This window comes from Plecotus auritus (genome assembly GCF_963455305.1).
Source record: "Plecotus auritus genome assembly, chromosome: 1".
Lineage (NCBI taxonomy): Eukaryota > Metazoa > Chordata > Mammalia > Chiroptera > Vespertilionidae > Plecotus > Plecotus auritus.
In genome coordinates, this window is record NC_137770.1 from 111,233,460 (window position 1) to 111,259,174 (window position 25,715).

The window sequence follows — 25,715 nt, forward strand, 5'->3', positions numbered from 1 at the left end:
AAATATTCACCACCAACCCTGCAATTAGCTAGAAAATTACAATAATTACAGCAATTTTGTATCCCATCTCCAATCCAATTAATAGATATATGACCCTGTCAACATGTAATAATCAGATTGCATCTATCACAAAACTGTATGAGTTTTATATGCTGAAAAGAACTTGCACAGTAAGAAGGTAATTATTTGAAATACTGAGAATATCATTTGTATGCCATGCTCCACTTCACAAGTTAAAAGGAAACACAATAGGAATATTAGTTCTATTTTTCAATATATATTTAAATCAAATCCAGAATATATTATTCTAATACCAGTTAATGTTAAGAAGATAGATCTCTAAACTAGAGATGTTGGATATCCTACCAAGACAAAAATCAATCTCCGTATTGTTGGGTAAGAAAAAAAAAAAATTAAGACATGAAGGGAAGGAGTGCTCACGATCCTTCTATAAACAATTATTGATACCTTTTTACATTCTAAAAGTTAGGATGCTAGTAAATCTTACCAATAAATTAAGTAGCACCATTTCAGAAAAAAATAGCTCATAATGGATAAAAAATAACTGCAACGTTAACGTAGCTTAGAAAAGTTTTAAAATGTTGAAAGATAGTAAACACACACACACAATAAATCAGATACTTCATTACTCAAAAAACTTATAGCAATACTATTTCCAGAAATTTTACCACTACTAAGGGCATATGCCACTTCCAAAGGAATCTTGAGTCTGCAGCCTGGATCTTCCAGCACAAACATTAAACAAACAAACAAACAAACAAACAAAATCAGCATTCTGGAGTTAAAAGGAATCCAGCCACCATTCTAAGGCAAGGTTATCCCGAACTATCTGACCTCTATAAAAAAAACCTTGATAATTTTAAAAGAAAAAAAATGAGTGAAAAAAAAATCACTGGACTTGGACTCAATGATTTCATAGGATATGTGTGCCCTGAGCACATTAGGTTTCTCTAAGTCTGGATTTGTGAACACGGAAATTGGAGACAGTTAAATGTATAACACAGAATTGTGAGATTAAAAGAAAAATGGGTCCATTAGACTCTGTAGGAAAGTACTACAACCCACCTACCTAACACGACCAGTATGTCCTATTCAAGAATACATGTTCTGCCCTGGCTGGCATGCTCAGTGGTTAGAACGTTGGCCATCAGACTACTGGTCAAGGACATGTACCTGAGTTGCAAGTTAGATCCCCAGCCTTGGTCAGGGAATGTGGAGGAGGCAACCAATGTGTCTCTCACATCCATGTTTCTCTTTCTCCTCTCTCTCCCTTTCTCTCTCCCCAATTCCCTCCCTTCCACTCCCTGTAAAAATCAATGGGGGAATATCCTTGGGTGAGGATTAAGAAAAGAAAAAGAATATATATTCTAGTTATTTGGTTTCTGTGACTTCTCAACCCTTTCAAATAATAATAAGTGGCTCTGCATTCAAGAGATATTATCATCATCACCATTCTACAACCTTCTATTAATCTAGTGCTTATGTGCCAAGTAATGTATTAGTACCCTAAACATTTCATTTACTATTCACAACAATTATGAGGTAGGTACTTAAGAGATTAAAGAATTGAGGCTGGAAAGATTACTAATCTTGCCCAAATGTTCAGACTGATGTGACATCTCCAGTACTCTTTTTGAACTATGAATACATTTTACTACTATCCTAGAAAGGAGTGACTGCAGAGTAAACTCATATTTAAAAAGCCTAAAGTCGAATATACTCCCACTCAAACTTATCAAAAGTCTGGTTGAACACAGTAACATTTATGGAGGTTATTTGGTAACCAATTAGCTTTAAATTTAAATATGCTTCTGCCTGGGATGAGGCAGACTTTCCAAGACATATGGGGGAACATGGAAGTTTAGGGATTTGATGTCAAAAGCTTCACCTTCCATATGCATCATTCCCTAAAATGGCTCTACTCACCTGCAAACAAAGGGGTCAAGTAAAATGCTGGTTCTTCCCACCCAGTTCTCCATTGTCTACAGCCCTAGGCTAACATATTCATGAGGCAGGTGAGGCACAGTGCTAAGGCCAATAGTACTTTTAAAGGTCCAAATGTTTGCCAGCATTGCTCAATGGTAGAGCATTCATCTATGAACCAGGAGGTCAACAGTTTCATTCCCGGTCAGGGCACATGCCTGGGTTGCATGCAGGCTTGGTACCCAGTGGAGGGGAGGAGGGGAAGAGGCATGCAGGAGGCAGCCAATCAATAATTCTATCTCATTATTGATGTTTCTATCTCTCCCTTTACCTTCCTCTCGGAAATAAAAAAAAAATTTTTTAAAGAAAGGTCCAAATGTTTTAATTTCTCTTAAAATCAGAAGGAAAAAAATGAACTTTGAAAGTTAAAAAAATTGTTTTAATTTTTTCTCACATTATACAAATATAATAATTTTAGGGTCTATTAAAAAGTATTAAATTTAGCATAGAACAGAAAAAAGTAAAATATTGAAATATGTAAAGTTATATAATGTACTTTTTATTATTGTAGTATTGACAGAGGAGGGGTCTGTGAAGATCTAGGCCCGTGGTCGGCAAACTGCGGCTTGCAAGCCACATGTGTCTCTTTGGCTTCCTGAGTGTGGCTCTTCCACAAAATACCATGGCCTGGGCGAGTTTATTTTGAAGAAGTGGCGTTAGAAGAAGTTTAAGTTTAAAAAATTTGGCTCTCAAAAGAAATTTCAATCGTTGTACTGTTGATATTTGGCTCTGTTGACTAATGAGTTTGCCAACCACTGATCTAGGCACATCCTTCTTCTACTTCACAAAATCCTATCTAATTTGAGGGAATATGCAAATTGACTGTCACACCATCACAAATATGGTGGTGCCCAGGGCCAGCCCAAGGCGTAGGCAACCGTTGGATGGGAGCTGCCCAGCCAACGCCTGAGGTGCAGGCAAGCCTCGGATGTCAGCTGCCCAGCTGCCCAGGGCCACCCGAGGCTCAGGTAACCAGGGCTGGCCAAAGTTTGTGCTGCTGGTAGTGGCAGCAGCAGAGCTGTGATGAGGGAGTCACCTTCTCCTGATCACCGGGTCTCCTCCCGCCCCTGAGGGCTCCTGGACTGTGAGAGGGGGCCGGCTGGGCTGAGGGACCCCCCCTCCAGTGCATGAATTTTCATACACCAGGCCTCTAGTTAAAATAATAATAATAAAAAATCACAAAATTAAAGAGATAAAAAATAAGCATTACCTAACCTGCATCTTACAATTGATGCAATGTACAACAGCACATAAAAAATTCCAGAATGCCCAACAAAGGGACATTTTGATACAGTGACCTGTTGAGAAAGTAAATGACTCAGAGTAACAAATCCTTTTGCCAGTCAGATAGTTTCCAGTTCATTCCTTTCGACATTAGGCAATTGGTTGTCTGTCCTCTGACATATCAATAAAAATAATTTGTGATGAAGAATAACTGATACTTGGCATTCCCCCCTTGGCAGGAGTTAGAAGAATTAGGCAATCAAGTTATAATAAAACTCCATCTACTTCCTTGTAGTTATGTCTAAAAAAAATTTCTCAGATGATTTCTTAGTCTACAAATATTTAATATTTTTCACTGGATAAGGGTACTAAAGGAGGAGAAAATGCCATCTTAAAGAGATACATTTATAATAAAAACAACTTTTATAATTTATCAGACTAAATATAAAAATAGACAATGCCCAATCTATGTAAAAAACAGAAATCTACCCACAATCTGGGGAAACCAGCCTAGCAAGCCAGCGTGCTACCTATAGTAGCCAGTTCAGGGTGTTAGACTATTATGATCTGCAGCAAGCAGCTCAGAAACCAAATAGCCCTGTAATAATCTGCTGAAAATAGCCAGGACCTTATTTATAATTGACAACTTCCCTAATTTTTTACCCTTCTTCTAAATTAGGAACAACCAGAAAAAGCCAAAAATGCACCCTTAACCAATCACAAAAGATATCCCACTTCTAGAAGGCCCACTTACAGCTTCCAGTCAGGGCACACCTGAAACCTACCGCCCCCCACCCGCCCTCTCTTTTTCTCCCAACTAAAAACCTTTCCCATTCCTCTGCCTGCCTTGAGCCTCTGCCAAACGCCAAGTAATAGTGGCTGGTCCCCTTGCATGGAAATCTCTGAATAACAAGTAGTTCTCATTTGAATGCTCTTCATTTATTCCCACATTAATAATCAAAAATTTTAAATTATATACTTATGCTATTTTGATCATTTAAAATTCTGAATTATATGAAATGAAAAAAAAAATTTCAAGAAAGGAAAAAAGAATAAAGTAAATTTTCAAAGTGTTAAAGAAGTGTTTCATATATATGTTTCCTAAAACAAAGACCTTTAATAATGATTTTAAATACATACAAAAGTAGACAGAATAATATACTAACTCCTCCTGTATCCACTCAAGTATCCATTCCCAACTTACACAGCCTGCTGTATTTTGAAGCAAATTCTAAATAAATCATTTCCACCATACATTTTTCATTCTGAATCACTAAAATATAAAGACTCTTTAAAAATTTTTTAGTAACTCCCAATTTGCATACAACTCTCCTATCAGCATATAAATGTTATTTTTAAAGTTTTATTTAAATTGAGATTTAAACAAGATCCGAACATTACGATTGGGTTCTATGCCTACTAATGTCTTAATCTGTAAATTCCCTCTGTTTTCCCTCCTTGCAAATTATCTATTCAAGAATTTGAGTCATTTGTCTTGTGTGATTTCCACAGTATTGTCGTGGCTGATTGCAACCCCATGGTGTTAACATATTTCCCAGGGTTCTGTATTTCCTATAAATTGGCAGTTGGATCTAGATGTTTGATGAGACATATGTCTCTTTTGTCAAGACCACTACCAAAGAAGTGTTGTATTTCTCCATCAGGAATACAATACCTTTATTAGTATTACACTAGAGGCCCGGTGCATGAAATTTGTGCACAAGAGGTGGGTCCCTCAGCCCAACCTGCACCCTCCCCAATCTGGGAGCCCTCAGGGGAGCCCTCTCTAATCAGGGATCCCTGACGGTTTAGGCACACTCTCCGTGGTTCTCCGCTCTCTGCGGGGCCTAACCGTTCCACGCCCACTACCCAGAGGCTCTACTGGGCCAAGAGGCTCTCTGAGGCCGGGGTGGGACGCTTGCATCATCACCATGGAGACAAAGCAAGCGTTCCACCCCGGCTGCTCCATGCGCACGCTGCCCAGAGGCCCTCCGCGGCTAGGGTGGGACACTTGCCTTATCGCCACAGTGACAAAGCAAGTATTCCGCCAGGCCGCTCATGCTGCCGGCTCTCAGCAGCCACCCTCCCAGGACTGGGGGACTCTGGCAGGGCTGAGGGGACTGGGCACCACCATCTTGTAGCTATGGGCGTCACCATCTTTGTGATGGAGTGATGGTTAATTTGCATATTACTCTTTTATTAGATAGGATTTTACATTAGCAGTAATTGATGATCAATGCCTAGATCCATTGTTTCAACAGGAGTTGCAAAATAGTGATATTCTAATTCTATCATTATTTTTTCACTTATTAACTGGAATACTTCTGAGACAGGCTACTAAGCCAGGACAAGTGGAATGGGGAAACTGAGGCAGATAGCTGAACAAATTGGCTGAGCAATTTACAGCAGATACAGAAGGTCACTTCCCTAGAAACAATTATCTAGGCCTCAATTGTATTCCAGCTCCATGCCCAGAAAAGCATTAAAACCAGGTGTAGGACAACAGGACCAGCTGCAGTTATTAATGACCCCCTGCCCTGGCACTGACCAATGAGTAGACACCAAGATCCTTAAAGAGAACACCTGGAAAACTAATAAATATTTTGCTAAAACCCTCCCCTGAAAACTCCCCTAAGATTGCAGCCTATAAGAGACAGATAAAAACCTCAAGACAAAGGACCCAGCCTACAATCTCCATCTGGGAAGCATGCCCCTGGCATCTCCAAAACTCAAAGGGTCCCCACAAGACTTGTAACAAGGGAAGCAATGAGCAGCAGCAGCTCATCCTGGGCTAACAATCTGAATGTCTACAAGGCCCCCTTTTCTCTGACTTCCGAGTGAACCAAAGTAGCCAGCCTAGGCTCTCCTGTTGCTTCTTCTATGCTACTTTCCTCCTTGTTTTACTGTCCCCAACTTTAACAAATGTACCCTCATAGTCACCTGGACGCATATGGTGAAATCTTTCCTTCATGAAGTTAAGAATCCACACATTACCCTAGGCAGACCTGCTTAGGGCCAGGGCCCCTGACTCATCAAATTCTATAAAAAGAAACCTCTCCTCATCTACCATTTGGTTAGTCAGTAATACCATTTATAAATGAAATGCACAATAGATGCTGATTTTATGTTTTCCAAATATTAAAAGTTGGTTCACTAGCATTTTTTCCATGAATTCCTTCTTATTATCATTATGAATGCATGAACTTTTTGCTGTTACTATCTTTATTGATGTTTCAATTGTCCCTCTTGGGCCAGTTGGAGCCTCAACTTGACTACTGAGCCCTATAGGTAACTCTAGTAACATTTCCTAGCTTCTTTATTTTATAACTAGAGGCCCAGTGCACAAAATTTGTGCACTGGGTGTGTCAAGGGGTGTCCCTCAGCCCGGCCTGCACCCTCTCACAATCCGGGTGCCCTCAAGCGATGTCCAACTGACGGCTTAGGCTCCCACCACCACCGCTGCACTCACCAGCAGTGAGCCCGGCTTCTGGCTGAGCGGCGCTCCCCCTGTGGGAGCGCACTGACCACCAGGGGGCAGCTCCTGTGCTGAGCGCCTGCCCTCTGGTGGTCAATGCATGTCATGGTGACTGGTTGTTCCACCGTTCAATCAATTAGCATATTAGCCTTTTATTATATAGGTATCATCCTATCTAATAAAAGAGGAATATGCAAATTGAGGTCACTCCAACACACACGATGGCAGCCTCCATGTGTTCAAAGATGGCCGCTCCCATGTGGACACAAGGATGCCACCACAAGATGGCCGGCAGGGGAGGGCAGTGTGGGCGATCCGGCCTGCAGGGGAGGGCAGTTACGGGTGACTGGGCTGGCAGAGGAGGGCAACTGGGGGTGACCAGGCCTCGTCCCTCCCCAACTGTCCTCCCCTGCAGGCCTGCCCCCCTGGAGACCTGGTCACCCCCAACTGCCCTCCTCTGCTGACCCAGTCACCCCTAACTGCCCTACCCTGCAAGCCATCTTGTGATGGCCATCTTGTGTCCACATGGGGGCAGCCATTTGTGTCCACCTGGGGGTGGCCATCTTTGATCACATGGGAGCGGCCATGTTGTGCGTTGGAGTGATGTTCAATTTGCATATTACCCTTTTATTACATAGGATGAGTAAAAACTATAATAGTAACAAAAAACTCCTCTGTATTTAATAATATACATTAGGATGTAATTACTCACATACAACCACTATATTCTAAACCTCAGGTACTTGAATACGTATACTTAAATTTTTATTTAAACGCAATCTAGTTTATACACATGCTTATTCTAAGAAGATAAGGAATAAAGCACAGATTAATGAGCTGGTATATCTATAATAATAAAAGCATAATAGGCTAAATAGACCAGATGTCCTTCTGGACATCCTTCCGAATGAAGCTGAGGCTGCGAGGGAAGCCCAGGGCCTGGGTGCCAGAGGGAAGCCAGTGCCAGCAGCCGGGAGAAGGAAGGTCTACTCTTGCATAAATTTCATGCTTCGGGCCTCTAGTAATAACAGAAAGCCGAACTGGTGTTGCTAAGTGGTTAAGTGTCACTCCATGCACCAAGAGGTCCTGGTTCAATTCCTGGTCAGGGCACATGCCCAGGATGCAGGCTCAATCCCCAGCAGGGGGAGTGCAGGAAGCAGCCAATAGATGTTATTTCTCTCTTATCAATGTTTCTATCTCTCTCACTCTCCCTTCCTCTCTAAAATCAATAAAAACGTGTTTTTAAAAACAGGAAAGAGGAGAAACCAAGATGGCGGCATAGGTAAGCACCTAAACTGCTGCCTCGCACAACAATTTCAAAACTACAACTAAAAGACAGAACGGACACAATCCAGAACCACAGGAAAGCTAGCTGAGTGAAAATTCTACAACTAGAAGGAAAGAGAAAAGCTTACAGAGAATTGGAGGTATGGCAAAGGGTCTTTGTGCGCGCAGAGAGGAAGGGCGGCTGATAGCCTGGCTGACTTTCTCTGGCAGAAGGGGGAAGGAAGCCCCCGACCGCACTGAACCCCAGTTCTGATTGCACTGAACCCCAGTTCCGGGCGAGCCCCTGGGGACCCACGCTCTTGTGGGGGGAGTCTGAACTCTCGGGCGGAGACTCGGGAGCCGGGGAAGGCGGAGGACTGAAGGCGCGCGCGTGGCAGTGCGCACAAAGGCTGCAGAGGTTGCCACAGGCTTTCCCTAGTGGAAGGGAGTCAGAGGCTCCTGACTGCACTGAGCCCCAGTTCTGACTGCAGTGAAGCCCAGTTCGAGGCGAGCCCCTGGGAACCCACGCTCTTGTGGGGGGAGTCTGGACTCTCGGGCAGAGACTTGGGAGCCGGGGAAGGTAGGGGTCTGGAGGCGCACGAGTGCGCGTCTAGGGCAAGGCTGACGGGAAGCCAAGACTGAGACTCCGCCCATCCAAGCTGAGCACAGAGGCTATTGCAATTTGGCAAGTCTAATCCTATAAGGCTGTCTCCAGCACCGAACTTCTCCCAGCATAGACACAGCTGATCCTTACAGCCAACTGGCCTGGAAGTCAATTCTTCCCAGTGATACCAACAACAATCAAGACTTAATTACAACAAGGCTGTACACACAGTCCACAAAGGGGTGCACCAAGAGTGTCCACCTCAGGTTAACTGGGGAGGCAGACCCACTGGGCCATATTGGAAACCTAGCACACAAATCTACCTTACCAACTTAGGGAAGCAGTGAAAATGCGGCGTCAAAGAATCAGATCACAAACGAAAGAAATGGAGGAAAACAAACGACTGAATATAGAATTCAAAACCACGGTTATAAGGCTTTTGAAGAATATCCTAGAAAAGGCTGATAAATATAACAAGACCCTCAAAGATATGAAAAAGGACCAACTAGAAATTAAACATACACTGACTGAAATAAAAAATATTATACAGAGACCCAAAAACAGACTAGAGGAACACAAAAATCAAGTCAAAGAATTGAAATACAAAGAAGCAAAAAACACTCAACCGAAAAAGCAAAAAGAAAAAAAAATCCAAAAAGTTGAAGACAGTGTAAGAAGACTCTGGGACAACTTCAAGCGTACCAACATCAGAATTGTGGGGGTGCAGAAGAAGAGAGAGAGCAAGATACTGAAAACCTATTTGAAGAAATAATGACCGAAAACTTCCCCCACCTGGTGAAAGAAATAGACTTACAAGTCCAGGAAGCGCACAGAACCCCAAGCAAAAGGAACCCAAAGAGGACCACACCAAGACACATCATAATTAAAATGCCAAGAGCAAAAGACAAAGAGAGAATATTAAAAGCAGCAAGAGAAAAACAGTTAGTTACCTACAAGGGAGCACCCATACGACTGTCAGCTGATTTCTCAACAGAAACTATGCAGGCCAGACGGGAGTGGCAAGAAATTTTCAATGTGATGAATAGCAAGAACCTACAACCAAGATTACTCTACCCAGCAAAGCTATCATTCAGAATTGAAGGGCAGATAAAGAGCTTCACAGATAAAGAAAAGCTAAAGGAGTTCATCACCACCAAACCAGTATTATAGGAAATGCTGAAAGGTATTCTTAAAGAAGAGGAAGAAGAAAAAAGTAAAGAGAAAAATTATGAACAACAAATACATATCTATCAACAAGTGAACCTAAAAATCAAGTAAATTAAAAACCTGAGGAACAGAATAATCTGGTGAATATAATAGAATCAGGGGCATAGAAAGGGAGTGGACTGATAATTCTCAGGGGGAAAGGGGTATGGGGGGTTCAGGAAGAGACTGGACAAAAATCATACACCTATGGATGAGGACAGTGGGGGGGAGGTAAGGGCAGAAGGTGGGGTGGGAACTGGGTGGAAGGGAGCTATGGGGGGAAAAAGGAGAAACAATTGTAATAATCTGAATAAAGATTTATTAAAAATAATAATAATAATTAAAAAATAAATAAAAACAGGAAAGAAAATAAAGTAACCTGTATACCATTTATATATCATCTAGTATACCATACATAGTATAAGCCTCACCTTTTAAAAAAATTTGCCCCAAGTAAATTCAATATAAAATTTTTAAATAGGATTATTCATGTAGTATAATTAAATATTATTTCCACAAAATACTTTAAAATATACTTGCTTGTGCACTTATCTGCTGGACATAAGAAAATGTTCAATTAAAATACCTATCATGTCTATTCCCACTCCAAGCTTCCTTGGAAACATTTTCATTGAACTTAGCTCTAACTTATAATTGTTTCTTGTTCTGATGATGGAAAGCAATTTTAGGAAGTGATGAATTTGGCTTGCATCCATATATGATCCTCTAGGGCAGTGGTTCTCAACCTTTCTAATGCCACGACCCTTTAATACAGTTCCTCATGTTGTGGTGACCCCCAACCATAAAATTATTTCCGTTGCTACTTCATAACTGTAATTTTGCTACTGTTATGAATCATAATGTAAATATCTGTGGTTTCCGATGGTCTTAGGCTCTACAGCAGTGGTTCTCAACCTGTGGGTCGTGACCATCGGAAAACACAGATATTTACATTATGATTCATAACAGTAGCAAAATTACAGTTATGAAGTAGCAACGAAAATAATTTTATGGTTGGGGGTCACCACAACATGAGGAACTGTATTAAAGGGTCGCGGCATTAGAAAGGTTGAGAACCACTGCCCTAGGGCATCACTTACATATCCCATCATGTAAGTGTGCCTTCTCAATTCTCTGTATCTCTATATTCCTGTGGTTTCTGATGCATCATCAGATTTAACTGCTAAATTGATTTTCTTTTCTTGTTCTCCTCACATACAATTTCAAGGGGTAGTAGAAGCAGAAGCAGTTTACGAACATCTAGGTTTAAACTGGGAAAATATTATAGATTGCTACCAACAAAAAAAGTAGAAGGATGCATTTTTTATTACTGATTTGAGAGAGAGAGAGAGAGAGAGAGAGAGAGAGAGAGAGAGAGAGAGAGAGAGAATGTGCCCTGACCCAAAATCGAACCCACATCCTTGGTGCATCAGAACAGTGATCTAACCAACCAAGCTACATGGCCAGGTCTAGGTCCAAGGCTGTATTTTAGAAGACCAAACTATATATTCTAAATATTATCTACTTTATTCTATATCTTATTTTTATCTGTTATAGATATATTATTTGATATCTGTAAAGATCTACTTAAGACTATCAGTAAACAGCACAAGACAATTTTCTACTTCAAAAATTTTTAATGTTTCTAAATAGATGTGCTTAAAAGATAAATGATTTTTAACTTTTAAATTGCTTGAAATGAAGCTTCTTACCCTTGACAACTGCTCAATTATCCTATCTAATAAAGAGGGAATATGCTAATTGACAATCACACCCTCACAAAGATGGCGGTGCCCACAGCCAATAAGGAGGGAATATGCTAATTGACTGTCACACCCTCAAAGATGGCGGCACCCACAACCACAAGATGGCAGCGCCCAGTCCCCTCAGCCCTACTGGGGTGGAAGGCATGTGGCACCGCCAGGCCTGCCCTCAGGCAGATCCGGCCACTCCACGCGCCTGACTCTGGAGTCCCCCAGTCCCCTCAGCCCCCCACCCACCCAGGGGCAGCCCAAGGCACAGGCAAGCCTCAGATGGTGGCTGCCCAAGGCTCAGGTAACCAGGGCCAGCTGAGGCTTGCGCTCCCGGCAGTGGCAGCAGCAGAGGTGTGATGGGGGCGTCACTTACCCCTGAATGCCAGACTGTGAGAGGGGGCAGGCTGGGCTGAGGGACCCCCCTCCAGTGCATGAATTTTCATGCACCGGACCTCTAGTAAGATTATACAATTAAAAAAAAAAAAAACACTAAACATGGTTTCCAGCAAAGTTACTCACTTCTCTGAGTAACCTTCTAGGAATGGCTGACAGAATTCTTCAAGCAAGTGTACTGGAACTACAGTACTCTCGGTCCTAGGATTCCTAATATAAACTCTCTCTATCCTATATTTTCTTTCCTTGAGATGGCATTCTAATAGCATCTCTTCCAGATCCCTGAAGATAATTATGGCCTTGAGGTCTCTCCTCCTGTTCAACAGATAAAGTTCAAGTAATGGTTATAACCAAGTTGATTGGCAATCAAACATGCTATATTTTATTTCAATGTAAAGAGCCCTTTAGTTATTTTTGTTTGAAATATATGAAAGAAAAATTCAGGAAATTAACTCTTATCCTAATACTAGAGGCCCAGTGCATGAATGTGTGCACATTGAGAGAAATTAATTAGAAGAAATATTTTAGAGGCTGGGAAGGGACCACGGGAGGTTGGCTCCAGGGCATGTCCACCCCTCTCACCTAGTCCCGATCAGCCGGATCCCAAAGCAAGCTGACTTATTGTTAGAGCGTCTGCTCCCTGGTGGTCAGTGTGCATCATAGCAACAGGTCGAGCGGTCGACCGAATGGTCAGACACTTAGCATATTAGGCTTTTAAATATATACTTTTAGTGAGCAATTAAAAGTCTACCAGTCCAAAGTAAAGTAAGAACAATCTATGAAAATGCAAAGAACCTTGCCTATCTCTTTTGCAAAATACATTTGTCCTGATTCTAAACTTAATCCATTTTTATAAAAACAATTTTTATAAAATCCCATTCACAGCGTCATGGCTGGATAATAAAAGTTGGCATCCCTGTAAATTAAGATAAAATGTGCATTAAAGAACAAACTGTCACTTACTTGCACGAAGGACTGAAGGTGTGACCTCAATTTCACTTGTTGCTTGATAAGGCTGAAAGGCTGAAACATTGTTGGAACCAAGCTCACTGCCAAATATCTCTGGACTCTGGGTGCCTGTGGAGCTAGCACTGGTGCCATCACCTCCATGATGTGGATCCTGTTCGTCAAACACTGCTACCAGCTAGAAACAAAAGGTAAAGGGGATATTATACACAAAGGAATTTCAATTACTCTGACAGAGAAACAGTACTGATATTTATGCTACCAGCAATGTTATGTTTTAGGAAGCAAAACTTCAAGAAATTGTCTTTCCCTGAGTTTTGATGCTTTACTTTTTCCTTTCTAAGTTGTGCATTTCATATCCAAAATTCTATGGCTGAAAAACAATAAAAATGTTTTAATATCACAGAATGCTAAGAGAGATAGAAATGTAGGAAAGATATAAAATGAAATTGGTTGCCTACAAGGAGTTAGTAGAAATAGGGTTAAAAGAGAGAGGTAGAGATAGAATGAGAATGAGAATGGAAATACTAGTGCAGTGATACTTCTGAAAGTTACTCTTAGAACCATCATAATAATCCAAATACCTAAAACGCAAATAAATAATTGAAATCAACCACAGAGCAAGATAATCTAAAATGGAACACAAATAAACCTAAATATGTTACCAATGAAAAATGCAACCAACTGAAGGTGTTAGGGAAGATAAAAACTAAGTGACTTTGGAAAACTTTTTCACTGTTTAATGTGAGGCTAATGACAAAAAGAACTGCCTGAGAAATAACTGTATTCTGGTTAGTAAATTTGTTTCTCACAAGTGTATAGTTTATAAATTCTCACACTACTATAACCACCACCACCACTACTACCACACACACACACACACACACACACACACACACACACACACACACACCAGGAATAAATGAGAAAGAAAAATATTTGGGATAATGGGAGCCAAATTCTTACTGAGGATACAAATAAGAAAATGCACTCTTTGGTATTAGATTAGAATTGGAGGCATTAATATGAACTCATGGTTTTTATAGGTAGGTAGGTAGGTAGGTAGGTAGTAGGTAAGTAGACAGACAGATGAGTATAAATGGATGTTAATGCATGTGTGGTAAGCAAACATATATTTCTTAGTTCCATCCACTGACAGGTCCTAGAATCAATGACACCCAGTACTAATGAACACAAGTACCCAGATCTTGGTTTCTAATACCATTCTCAAATAAATAAACTAGGCTCCTTAGAAAAATAATTCAAGGGCTGGGGTAGATAGAATACATGATGAGCTTGGACTATCTTGTGATGCATTCAAAAATGATGGAGGCACATCAAAGGGAATCGGGTGCCAACCTGAAGAAGCTCCCAATGGCCAAAGCTGGGACAACCTGTAAACAACTAAATAAATTATAACCCAGAAATTAAGTACCTGTGAGTCCACAATGATACAAATAAACAATTGAACAAATAAATAAATGGTGGAGAATGGACAGCTTTTCCTTATTGTAGCATTCTAACTAATAAATACAGAAGAAATGATGAAAATAAAAATCATCATTAGACAACCTCTACAGTAATACCTTTTGCAGGTAAATCTACCAATGGATGCCAAAATTAATGGGTGAGGTATAATGAGAAACAGCATATTTGCATATCTCAAAGTATCTTTCTATAAAATATTTTAATTCAAAGTAAAATGTAGGCCCGGTCAGCGTGGTTCAGAGGTTGAGCATCGATCTATGAACCAGAATGTCATGGTTCAATTCCCACTGCTCAATCCCCAGTGTGGGGTGTGCAGAAGACAGCTGATCAATGGTTCTCTCTCATCATTGATGTTTCTATCTCTTTCTCCCCCTCCCTACCTCTCTGAAATTAATAAATACACACACACACACACACACACACACACACACACACACACACACACACACACACTAGAGGCCCGATGCACATAATTCATGTAAGGGCTCGGCCCTCGCAGCCTCGGCCAGCCCTCACAGCTCCAGCTTCATCCAGAAGTTTGTCCAGAACGACATCCGGAAGGTTGTTCAGCTGTTCGGTCTAATTAGCATATTAGCTCTTTATTATATAGGATATATATAGTTTTTTAATAGAAGATGAACAATCATCTCTTTGCAGTGGAGAAATATGACAGACACCACTTTCCAAAGTTAGCATCAGCAATAATAAGACTTATCATCATATATCCTCTGATAAAATGCAATGAGAAGTGTGTAACGTGACATCTGTAGTATTCCTGCCCAAAATAAATAACTTTGATCTAATTATGAGGAAGCATCAGACCAATGCAAATTTATAGACATTCTATAAAATAACTCATATCCTTTATTTTTTTAAAAAAAAAATATATTTTATTGATATTTTACAGAGAGGAAGGGAGAGGGATAGAGAGCTAGAAACATCGATGAGAGAGAAACATCGATCAGCTGCCTCCTGCACACCCCCCACTGGGGATGTGCCCGCAACCAAGGTACATGCCCTTGACCGGAATCGAACCCGGGACCCCCCAGTCCGCAGGCCGACGCTCTATCCACTGAGCCAAATCGGTTTCGGCTAACTCATATCCTTTAAAACTATCAAGGTTATGAAAGTAAATAAAAAAAAGACTCATGAAATTGTGTGAACTGGAGGAGACTGAGGAGAAATATGAACGGCATGCAATGTGAGGTCTCTGACTGGATCTAGGACTAAAAACAACAGGACATTAGTGGAAAAGAAGAAAAGTCCAAATGAGGGCTGTAGATTAGTTTTCCTACATTTGATAATTGTATTATGATTCTGTGGTATGAAGGCATAGATGAAGGATATATAGAAACACTATTATTTTTGCAGCTTTTCTTAAATATAAAATTATTTCATAATTAATTTTTTTAAATTTCATAATATAGTATTGTCAAGTACCTTAAAAACTAAAATTCAATCAATTTCTTCTTATAACTAAACAGTGGCAGCACTTCTTTAAAACCTCAAAGAATAATGTAAAATTAAAAAAGTTCGAAAGATCAATACCACCTTGATCATTCACACTACAATCCTATGCCTAGCAAACAAAGGTTAGCATTCCAAGTAAAGCCATGATTATATCCCAAACAATCCATGCTTTCTGCTTCCAATTCAAGCTCTTTCAATGACAATATTCCAGTCCTATATAATAAAGCCTAATATGCTAAGTATCCGGCTGTTCAACCAATCGAAGCATAATATGCTCATGATATGCTAAGGCCGCTCAACCACTTGCTATGATGTGCACTGACCACCAGGGAGCAGACAGTCGATTGGTCAACCAGTCTCTATGATGTGCACTGACCACCAGGGGGCAGACGCTCTGACCAGTAGGTTAGCTTGCTGCTGGGGTCTAGCTGATCGGGACTGAGCAAGACGGGCTGGACACACCCTGGATCCCTCCTGTGGTCCCTCCCCGGCTGGACAACCTCCCACGTCTCTCCCCAGCCCCGGTCGTGCACCAGTGGGGTCCCTTGGCCTGGCCTGCAATCTCGCAATCTGGGACCCCTCGGGGGATGTCAGAGAGCCAGTTTCAGCCCGATCTTGCAGGCCTGGCCGAGGGACCCCAAGGTGCACCAATTAGTGCACTGGGCCTCTAGTCAGTTACAAATGACAGTAAGATAAATTTACAGCATATGAGAAGTACTTATCATTGCAATCATTATTTCAGACAGTTTTATCATTTTGAACAAATGCAATTTGCATCTTATATATATAAAAGCCTAAGCGATCGAATGACTGAACAACCGGTCGCTATGACATGCACTGACCACGAGGGGGCAGACCTCAGGAGCTGCCCCCTGGTGGTCAGTGCGCTCCCACAGCAGGAGTGGCGCTCAGCTGACCGACGGGCACCAGACGCCAGGCTCACAGCTGGCGAGCACAGGCATGAGGCATGGCGAACTCAGGCATAAGGACACTTCCCCTGTGCAGGATGTTGAATGCCAGTTTCAGCCTGATCCCCACAGGCCATGCCGAGGGACCCCCTGGAGCACCAATCTGTGCACTGGGCCTCTGGTGATCAATAAATTCATAAGAAAAAAAATAGGAAAGCCTTCCTAAGGTCATAAAGACATGAAGACAAACAGGAAGTTCCGAATTTTGCTGTGGTATCATATATAACAAACTGATTAAACAATCTGTAAGGAAGCTAAGTGGTAGGAAGAAATCTAAGTAGGATGAATAGTTGGGCAAATCAACCTTATAATAAGCAACATAAGTGGGAAAAGAACTCCTTAGCAGTTATAAAAAATGAAAAGGTGTTTCTATGTATACACAGAAGTTCCCATATCCTATCCTATCTAATAAAAGAGTAATATGCAAATTGACCATCACTCCAACACAAGATGGCTGCTCCCATGTGGTCAAAGATGGCTGCCCCCATGTGGACACAAGATGGCCACCACAAGATGGCCAGCAGGGGAGGGACCAGGTCTGCAAGGGAGGGCAGTTGTGGGCGATCAGGCCAGCAGGGGAGGGCAGTTGGGAGGAACCAGGCCTGCAAGGGAGGGCAGTTGGGGGTGACCAGGCCAGCAGAGGAGGGAAGTTGGGGGCAACCGGGCCTGCAGGGAAGGGCAGCTGGGGGGAACCCAGGCCTGCAGGGGAGAGCAGTTGAGGGGGACCAGGCCTGCAGGGAGGGCAGTTAGGGGCAAACAGGCTGGCAGGGGAGCAGTTAGGCATCAATCAGGCTGGCAGGGGAGTGGTTAGGGGGTGATCAGGCTGGCTGGGGAGCAGAAGCGGTTAGGGGCAATCAGGAAGGCAGGCAGGCGAGCAGTTGGGAGCCAGCAGTCCTGGATTGTGAGAGGGATGTCCGACTGCCCATTTAGTCGGACATCCCTCGAGGGGTCCCAGATTGGAGAGGGTGCAGGCTAGGCTGAGGGACACATACTCTCCCCCCATGCACGAATTTCGTGCACCGGGCCTCTAGTAGTATAATAAAAGGGTAATATGCAAATTGACTGAATGACAGAACAACCAGTCACTATAACACGCACTGACCACCAGGGGGCAGATGCTCAACACAGGAGCTGCCCCAGCCCACAGGCCCCAACTGCCCACCCACTCAGTCCCTTCCCTGGGCCGGCAGGCTCTGAACACCCGATGTGGAACAGGAAACCAGAGATGGGTGGCCGTGGATGTGGGCAGCACCAAGCCAAGGCCCCAACCCTGCCGATCACCCCACACACAAAGGATGACCCACAGCAAGGGATGGGCCTGGCAAGCGGGTGAGAATGGCCAACCTCTCAGTTTCTCAGCCCGAATGACAGGCTCTGATCGCCCGATGGGGAACAGGGAACCAGAGGTGGGTGGTGGCAGGGGCTGGGCCGGCTGCCAGCAGCCAGAGAAAATGGCCCTGATCGCAGGTCAGGCCTAAGGACTATACCCATGCACAAATTTCATGCACCAGCCTCTAGTACAGTAATAAAATCAGCCTGAGTATTGAACCACTGACTGGCAAGCATCTCCCTATATTAGTAACACACACATTCTACCACATCAAGGGTCAGTAAACTTTTTTGGAAAAGAGCCAGAGAGTAAATATTTTTGGAAATGTGTAAGCCATATAATCCCTTTCACAACATGTCTACTCTGCCATTGTAGCATGAAAAGAGCCACAGATAGTACATAAATAAATGAACATAACTATGTTTGACAACACTGCAATAGACTGCTCATCCTTTTAGTAAATTTCAATTTGAGATATAAAACTAAAAGTCAAGGTTCCTTGGTAACCCTGATAAGCTTAACAATATCCATTGTAGGCTCTTCATCAGGATTTAGAATGTCTATTCTTGATTTTAATGTCATCAGACTTCTCACAAGGTGTGTGGCCTAAAATGCATTTTGAGCCCTGGTTAGGTGGCTCAGTTGATTGGAGCATCATCCCGTACACCAAAAGGTGGCAGGTTTGATTCCTTGTCAGGGCACATACCTAGGTTGTGGGTTCAATCCTGGTCAGGGTGCATATAGTAGGCAACCGATGTGTCTCCTCTCCTCTCCTCTCCTCCCCTCTCCTCCCCTCTCCTCCCCTCCCTTCCCCTCCCCTCCCCTCCACTCCCCTCTCTTCTTCTCCTCCCTCCCTCCCTCCCTCCCTCCCTCCCTCCCTCCCTCCCTCCCTCCCTCCTTCCCTCCTTCCATCCCTCCCTCCGCCCTTGCTCTATAATCAATAGACATATCCTTGGGTGACATTAAAAATTTAAAAATCATTTAGTGCATTTTGAAGATACTAAGTTTTGACATTTTGGTGTTTAAATGGAAGCAAATGAAATTAAGATGTTATTCACTTTTCACAGTGATGTATTCTCTTAAGAATAAACTGAAAATAAAAATTGTAAAGAACGAGTCTTTAAATGCCACACATGATGGAAAAACTTCTACATACATATTAGTTTTAATAACTATCTTCAGGGCTTTTAGAAAATATAAGTATTATGAAATCTGGACTGTGTCAGGAACAAATGCTGTTTGAATTTAAGAGGCAGAATCACAGTTGGTGATTTGCAATATGCCAATAACATACAATTCTACAGCATTCTTTTAAACCAAAATTTAAGTGCCAGGTGAAGATATGAAACTGTGTTAAAATGGGAAGAGTATATAATTTTAGAAAAATCTACTCTACAAGCATACATATAGTAATGTAGCAAGAGAAAATGAGACTTTCACAAAAATATCACATATTAAAAATCTCTATCATGCCTTTTAAAACAAAACAAAAAAAACCTGCTTTTAAATTGGTGAAACATGACTCAAATTCATATTTAAACAGATGGATTCTTCACTGCTGCCCATGAAGAACATTATTTTTTAAAGTTCACTTTTACTTTCAATAGTTATTAATTAATCTCTTCTGATCTTTTTACATATCAAGTCTCCACAAGAAGACAGGATGACCGGATCACCCACATATAAACAAACTCCAAACTGGGCCACACATTTCCTACCTGCCTCAGGATGAGTCATTTTAACTTTGAAACATCAAAACCCTGCAACAGAAAACCTGTTTATAAATATCACACTCAAACATTTATAAACCATTTAGTTCAAGGCTGTCCCTTTTAATAGGTAAATGATGAGTCCAAGGCCCACAACTGCTTGTAGCAAAGTGGCTAAGAGTATAGAATTCACAATCAAAGAGTCCTACATTCAAAAACAGCTCTGATCTTACTTCTTGGATGGCATTGGTTAATACAGTGGTCTTTCTACCATCTCTAGGCCTTAATTACTGATGTCAAAAAAGAGCATGATAGTGGTGGCAAGGCAGAATAATGCCCATTACTGTCCATGCCCAGATCCCCAGAATCTGTGGGTGTTATCCTTTCATGGCAAAAGGGACTTGAAGATGTGATTCAAATTAAAAATCTTAAAAGGGGGAGATTGTCCTGAATAAGAAAAAAAAAAGAGAGAGACTCATAGACATAGACAACAGTACAGTGAATGCCAGAGGGAAGAGGGGGCGGGGGAAGGTCCAAGATGGTAAAGGGGGGATAAATTGTGATGGGAGGAGACTTGACTTTGAGGTGGTAAACACAGTGCGATATACAGATGATGTATTGTACAATTGTATACCTGAAACCTATATGATTATATTAACCAATAAGAGGCCCAGTGCACGAAATTCGTGCACTGGGGTGGGGGGTGGGGGTGGGGAGGTGTTTCTCAGCCCAGCCTGCACCCTCTCCAATCTGGGACATCCCTCTCACAATCCAGGACTGCTGGCTCCCAACCGCTTACCTGCCTACCTGCCTGATTGGCCCTAACTGCTTCTGCCTGCCAGCCTGATCACCCCCTAACCACTCCCCTTCCAGCTTGATTGATGCCTAACTGCTCCCCTGCCGGCCTGGTCACCCCCAACTGCCCTCCCCTGCAGGCCTGGTCACCCCAAACTGCCCTTCCCTGCAGGCCTGGTCACCCCAAACTGCCCTTCCCTGCAGGCCTGGTCGCTTCTAACTGTCCTTCCCTGCCAGCCTAGTCTCCCCCAACTGCCCTCCCCTGCTGGCCCGATTACCCACAACTACCCTCCCCTGCTGGCCATCTTGTGGCAGCCATCTTTGACCACATGGGGGTGGCCATCTTGTGCGAGGGCATGAGGGTCAATTTGCATATTACCTCTTTATTATATAGGATTTCACCATAATATATTCAATTAAAAAAGAACCTTAAAAGTGGGAGATTATCCTGGATTATACACTGAGCCCATCTAATCACGTGAGTGGAAAAGTAGAGAACCTTTTCCAGTGGTGTCAGAGAGAGGTGTGACAATGGCTAGAGAGATACTACATTGCTGACTTTGAAAACGAGAAAAGGGAAGCATGGTCCAAAAACAAAAGGGTTTTTCTAGAAGAAAAGGCAATGGTTCTCCCCCAGGACCTCCAGAAATTAACACAGCTCTGCTCACACTTGATTTTATCCTGGTGAGACCCATGCTAAAATTCTATCCTACCGAACTGTAAGGTAATGCATTTGTGATGTTTTAAGCCCCTAATTTGTTACAGCAGCAATAGGAAACTAATATAGTGTCAATGCCTACTGCCCTAGCTTTGTAAGCTATATCAACTTTCAGAATATAACAAGTACACATGTAATATTAGCTAGTATTAAGTTATATTGGGGTGGTTGACAAATACTTTTGTAAATTTGAGATCAGTTTCAATATAACTAAAGATTGACGCAAAGCTTTTCTACACACCAATAATAAGAGGGAGGAGAAACGGGAAAAGGAAAGGAGGCGTTGCTACAAAAATCCAACATCACAATAACCACAAAATGAAGTTCTTTTGAAGATGCACCACAACCTCCAAACTGCTCAGAGATAAGAGTAGCTTTTATATTTCATTTTACAGGAAACTGAGACTCAGATTAATCTGACCGAAGCTGAATTATAAATAAGTACAAAAGAATCTGAGATTGGAAATCAAATGTATCTTCTACCCAATACTCTTGCCCCTGAACATCTAACATATCGACAGCACAACCCACTTGCAAAACTGTAGACTGTGACCATATACAAGTCTTTGAACAGGATTCTGTTCATACTTGATTTACCAAAGGGAATAACCCAATTTACCAATTTGATACCACCACCTACATTTTTCTGAAGACATTTGAGGATAACCAAAACAAATACAAACAATTCCATGCTGGAGATATCAGAAGAGCTGTTTATTCATCTATTTTTATTTTTTAAAGTATTTCATTCTGTTTATTTCATCATTTTGATTCTATGGGAGCACAAATTTAAATTTCTCTATGGTTAACTAAATGCAAAAGCATGGAGATTAAATACACTTCTGTTTTTCCACTGGAAAAGTAAAGTATCTTTGCACTTTGCTGTCTGTAACTCAGAATTCTTCAATACTTCTATAGACCCTTCAAAATTTTCCAAAGAAGTATAAAGACCACAAATTATAGTAGCTAAAGGATACATTCAAATAACACTGCAAATACCTTCATAACCATGAGCCCTTACTTAAAGAGATTATAAAATTAATACTATATTCAAAATAAAACTATGAGTTTCAATCATTCAGCTTTTCATCTACTAAGAATTTTCAATATTCTCTAATTTCTGTTAGGCAGATAAAGCTATCACAAAAATTACAAAATGAACAACCAAATACTCTTTTAATCGTTTGTTTTTCCCCCTGGCAAAGGCAGTCAATGGTGTTGTAGCTTTCATAAATATTTATGGGCTGTGGTTCTTATAAAATACTAGAGTCCCAGTGCACAAATTCATGTACAGATGGGGTCCCTCGGCCTGGCTGGCAATCAGGGTCGATCAGGGCTGGCTGGCCAGGGGGAGGGACCATGGCAGGTTGGCTGTGGGAGCACAATGACCACCAGGGGGCAGCTCCTGCATTGAGCATCTGCCCCTTGGTGGTCAGTGCGTCTTTATAGCGACCGCTGACCGGTCTTTTGGTCAGTCATAACAATCACTTAGGCATGCATATATATATATATATATCCCGGTGAACAAAATTCGTGCACGGGGGCGGGGGGCCCTTCAGCCCGGCCTGCACCCTCTCCAATCTGGGACCCCTCAGGGGATGTCCAACTGCCAGTATAGGCCCGATCCCAGCAGTCAGACATCCCTCTCACAATCTGGGACCACTGGCTCCTAACCGCTTGCCTGCTTACCTGCCTGCCTGATCGCCCCTAACCGCTTCTGCCTGCCAGCCTGATCACCCCCTAACTGCTCCCCTGCTGGCCTGATTGACGCCTAAATGCTCCCCTGCCAGCCTGATCAGCCCCCAACTGCCCTCCCCTGCTGGCCTGATTGCCCCCAACTGCCCTCCCCTGCCGGCCTGGTCGCCCCTAACTGCCCTCCCCTGCAGGCCTGGTCACCCCAAACTGCCCTCTCCTGCCAACCTGATCGCCCATAACTGCCCTCTCCTGCCAGTTATCTTGTGGCGGCCATCTTGTGATGACGTGAGGGCATCGCACAAGGGCACAAGGACCACCTAGGCTTTTATTAGTATAGATGGATTCCAAAAGAAAACTCATGTAATCTTGCTCTACCCCTTTTTTAAAAAAATAATTCTTTATTGTTTAAAGTATTACATATGTCTCCCTTTTTCCCCCATTAGCTCCCTCCAGCCTGCCCCTGCTCCCCACCCCAGGCCCTCACCGCCCCGTTGTCGGTGTCCATGGGCCAAGCATATATGGATACAAGGTCCTTGGTTGATTACCAACCCACCCTCCCCCGATTCCTCACTCTGTTCAATGCTTCCATGTTTCTGGATCCAAGAAGAGCTTTCTAAAAGAATCAAAAGATCTTATAGATTCTTTCTTTATATAGGAAAATGGCACGTGAATTAAGTCAAGAAACTGTCTAAGTGAGATCTCAAGACCTCTAGACTAAGATTCACACACCTCAGAAGCCACTTTGCTGACACCACCCTTGAGCAATCATAACTCTTTAGAAAGGCTTCATTCACATTTTTGGCCTTGGAGAAGGTCCAAAGCATGTGGAGAAATACAAACAAGCAAACAAAAAAACCTAAAGATACCTTTAAGATACTCTCTTCACCTTAAGGAATAATGAGTAAGACAGACTCCGCTCAATCATTTGGTCTATAATATCAAAACAAAAATTAGCAAGAAACACAAAAGAGAAAGAGCACTTGACTATGGTTATGGCAGAGAGCTCTCTGTTTGCCATATTGTCAATATTCTTCCTAATACAGTACTTTTGAACCCCAAAATAATGATGGCATGATGCAACATAGATCTTTGAGCAATGGCAGGAAGACTCCAAGGGCAGATTTGCCTATAGAGAATAAATTCAACAGAAAAGTCAGTAAATGTGAGAGCTACAGACAGTACAGTGCAATGTTTCCAAAAAATTAACAGTAAAAATCAAATAGTTGAAGAACATCTATTTTATAATTGATGTGAGGTTGTTCCATAATATATAATCCTAAACTATCACTATTCCAAAAATGGCTTTTCCTTCCTATAAGTCAACCTCTGAATTTCTATACCTAGGATCACACATATCAACACCTTTGCATTTCACTCAGGGATATTCTTTCAAATATCTGGTGAAGTAGGTCAAGTATTTAGGTTCCTAAATTCCCCTTTAGCCATCCCTCTTATAAAAGAAAATTCATTTTCACTTGTCTCCCATAAAGCACACTAGATAACCTGTGACACATAGGTAAGAGGAAAACTAAGAGACACTCGCATAGTTAAGTAGATGAGCATAGTCTGTCATCTACTCATAATGCAAGAAATATTTACCAGTGCCATTTCAAACAACATCACACACAACAGAGGGTAAAACAGTGCTAACTCAACAAGCTAGGAGATCATCACCATCATAAGTTTCCACCTGTTGCTAGTCAAAGTCACCTGTCCCACAAGAGCTAGTAATGTCCTTTAAGAAGAAAACTACTGGGACACAGATCCCAAATAAAGGTATTAAGCTCCATGTGGAAACCACTGTGAAATATATTCACCTAAGACCCTTCCCAGCACTGATGCTTACATTTCAGAGCTGGGATTTAATTATGCTATCTCTCAGGGTAAAACACTCTATTACCATTCAGCCTTCAGACTGATTAGATTTACAATCTAAGAGTTATGATCAACTAATAGCCTTGAGTATGTCAACTGTGAATCACAATGAAAATATACAAATGCTGTACTCATAGCTAGCTGACCCACTTGCTAAATATAAGGTAAATCACTCTCCCTCCCTTCCCCATCAACAAGTACCAGTGTTCCATCTGTACCCATCCATGAGGCTACAACTGCATTATACCACTGCTGAAGTGTTCATAAAAAGCAAGATTTAACAGTAAGATAAAACAAAATGATTCTAAAATTGCCTAATCACATATAAACAGGTTGACTCCAAATTGAAGGAAGTGGCATTTACTGTGATTTTATACTGAACACACATAGCTTTTACTCAGAGAGACAAAGAAGAGACAAGGTGGGAAAAAAGTGACATGAACCTCATAATCAAATGTAATGATGTAATAAATTACTATGTTGACATGAAAAAAACCTTTAAGATCAATTTTTAAGTCATATGATGACGGAAGTTATTTTAATGACATAGAGACAATACTAAATCCTTAGTCACTCTCTGAGCCTTACTTGCTCTAATGGTTCATTAAAAACTCATTTAAATATAGCTACTGTTTTACTGACTGAGTAAGCAAAACAGCAGAATATATTTGAACCAATGATGTTTTGTAATAGTAGTAATACAAGCTATAGCAATAAAACCTCACTCACTACAGGAGAATCTCAAGCTTGCCACTGAAAAACTTTAAATGCTACA

The 25,715-nt window shown here is 41.9% G+C and overlaps 1 protein-coding gene across 25 annotated transcripts in view; it reads right to left on the reverse strand.

The window, feature by feature from the left end:
• PARD3 (par-3 family cell polarity regulator) overlaps window positions 1-25,715 on the reverse strand; it is a 781,475-nt gene that overhangs the window by 495,275 nt on the left and 260,485 nt on the right. For all 25 annotated transcript variants that reach the window (XR_013959024.1, XR_013959025.1, XR_013959026.1 and 22 more), the window contains exon 3: window positions 12,890-13,070. Coding sequence is in view for 22 of the 25 variants with exons in the window: in XM_080641367.1 (XP_080497493.1) it covers window positions 12,890-13,070 (181 nt within the window). In the remaining 3 variants the exon portion in view is untranslated. The remainder of the gene's footprint in view (window positions 1-12,889; window positions 13,071-25,715) is intronic.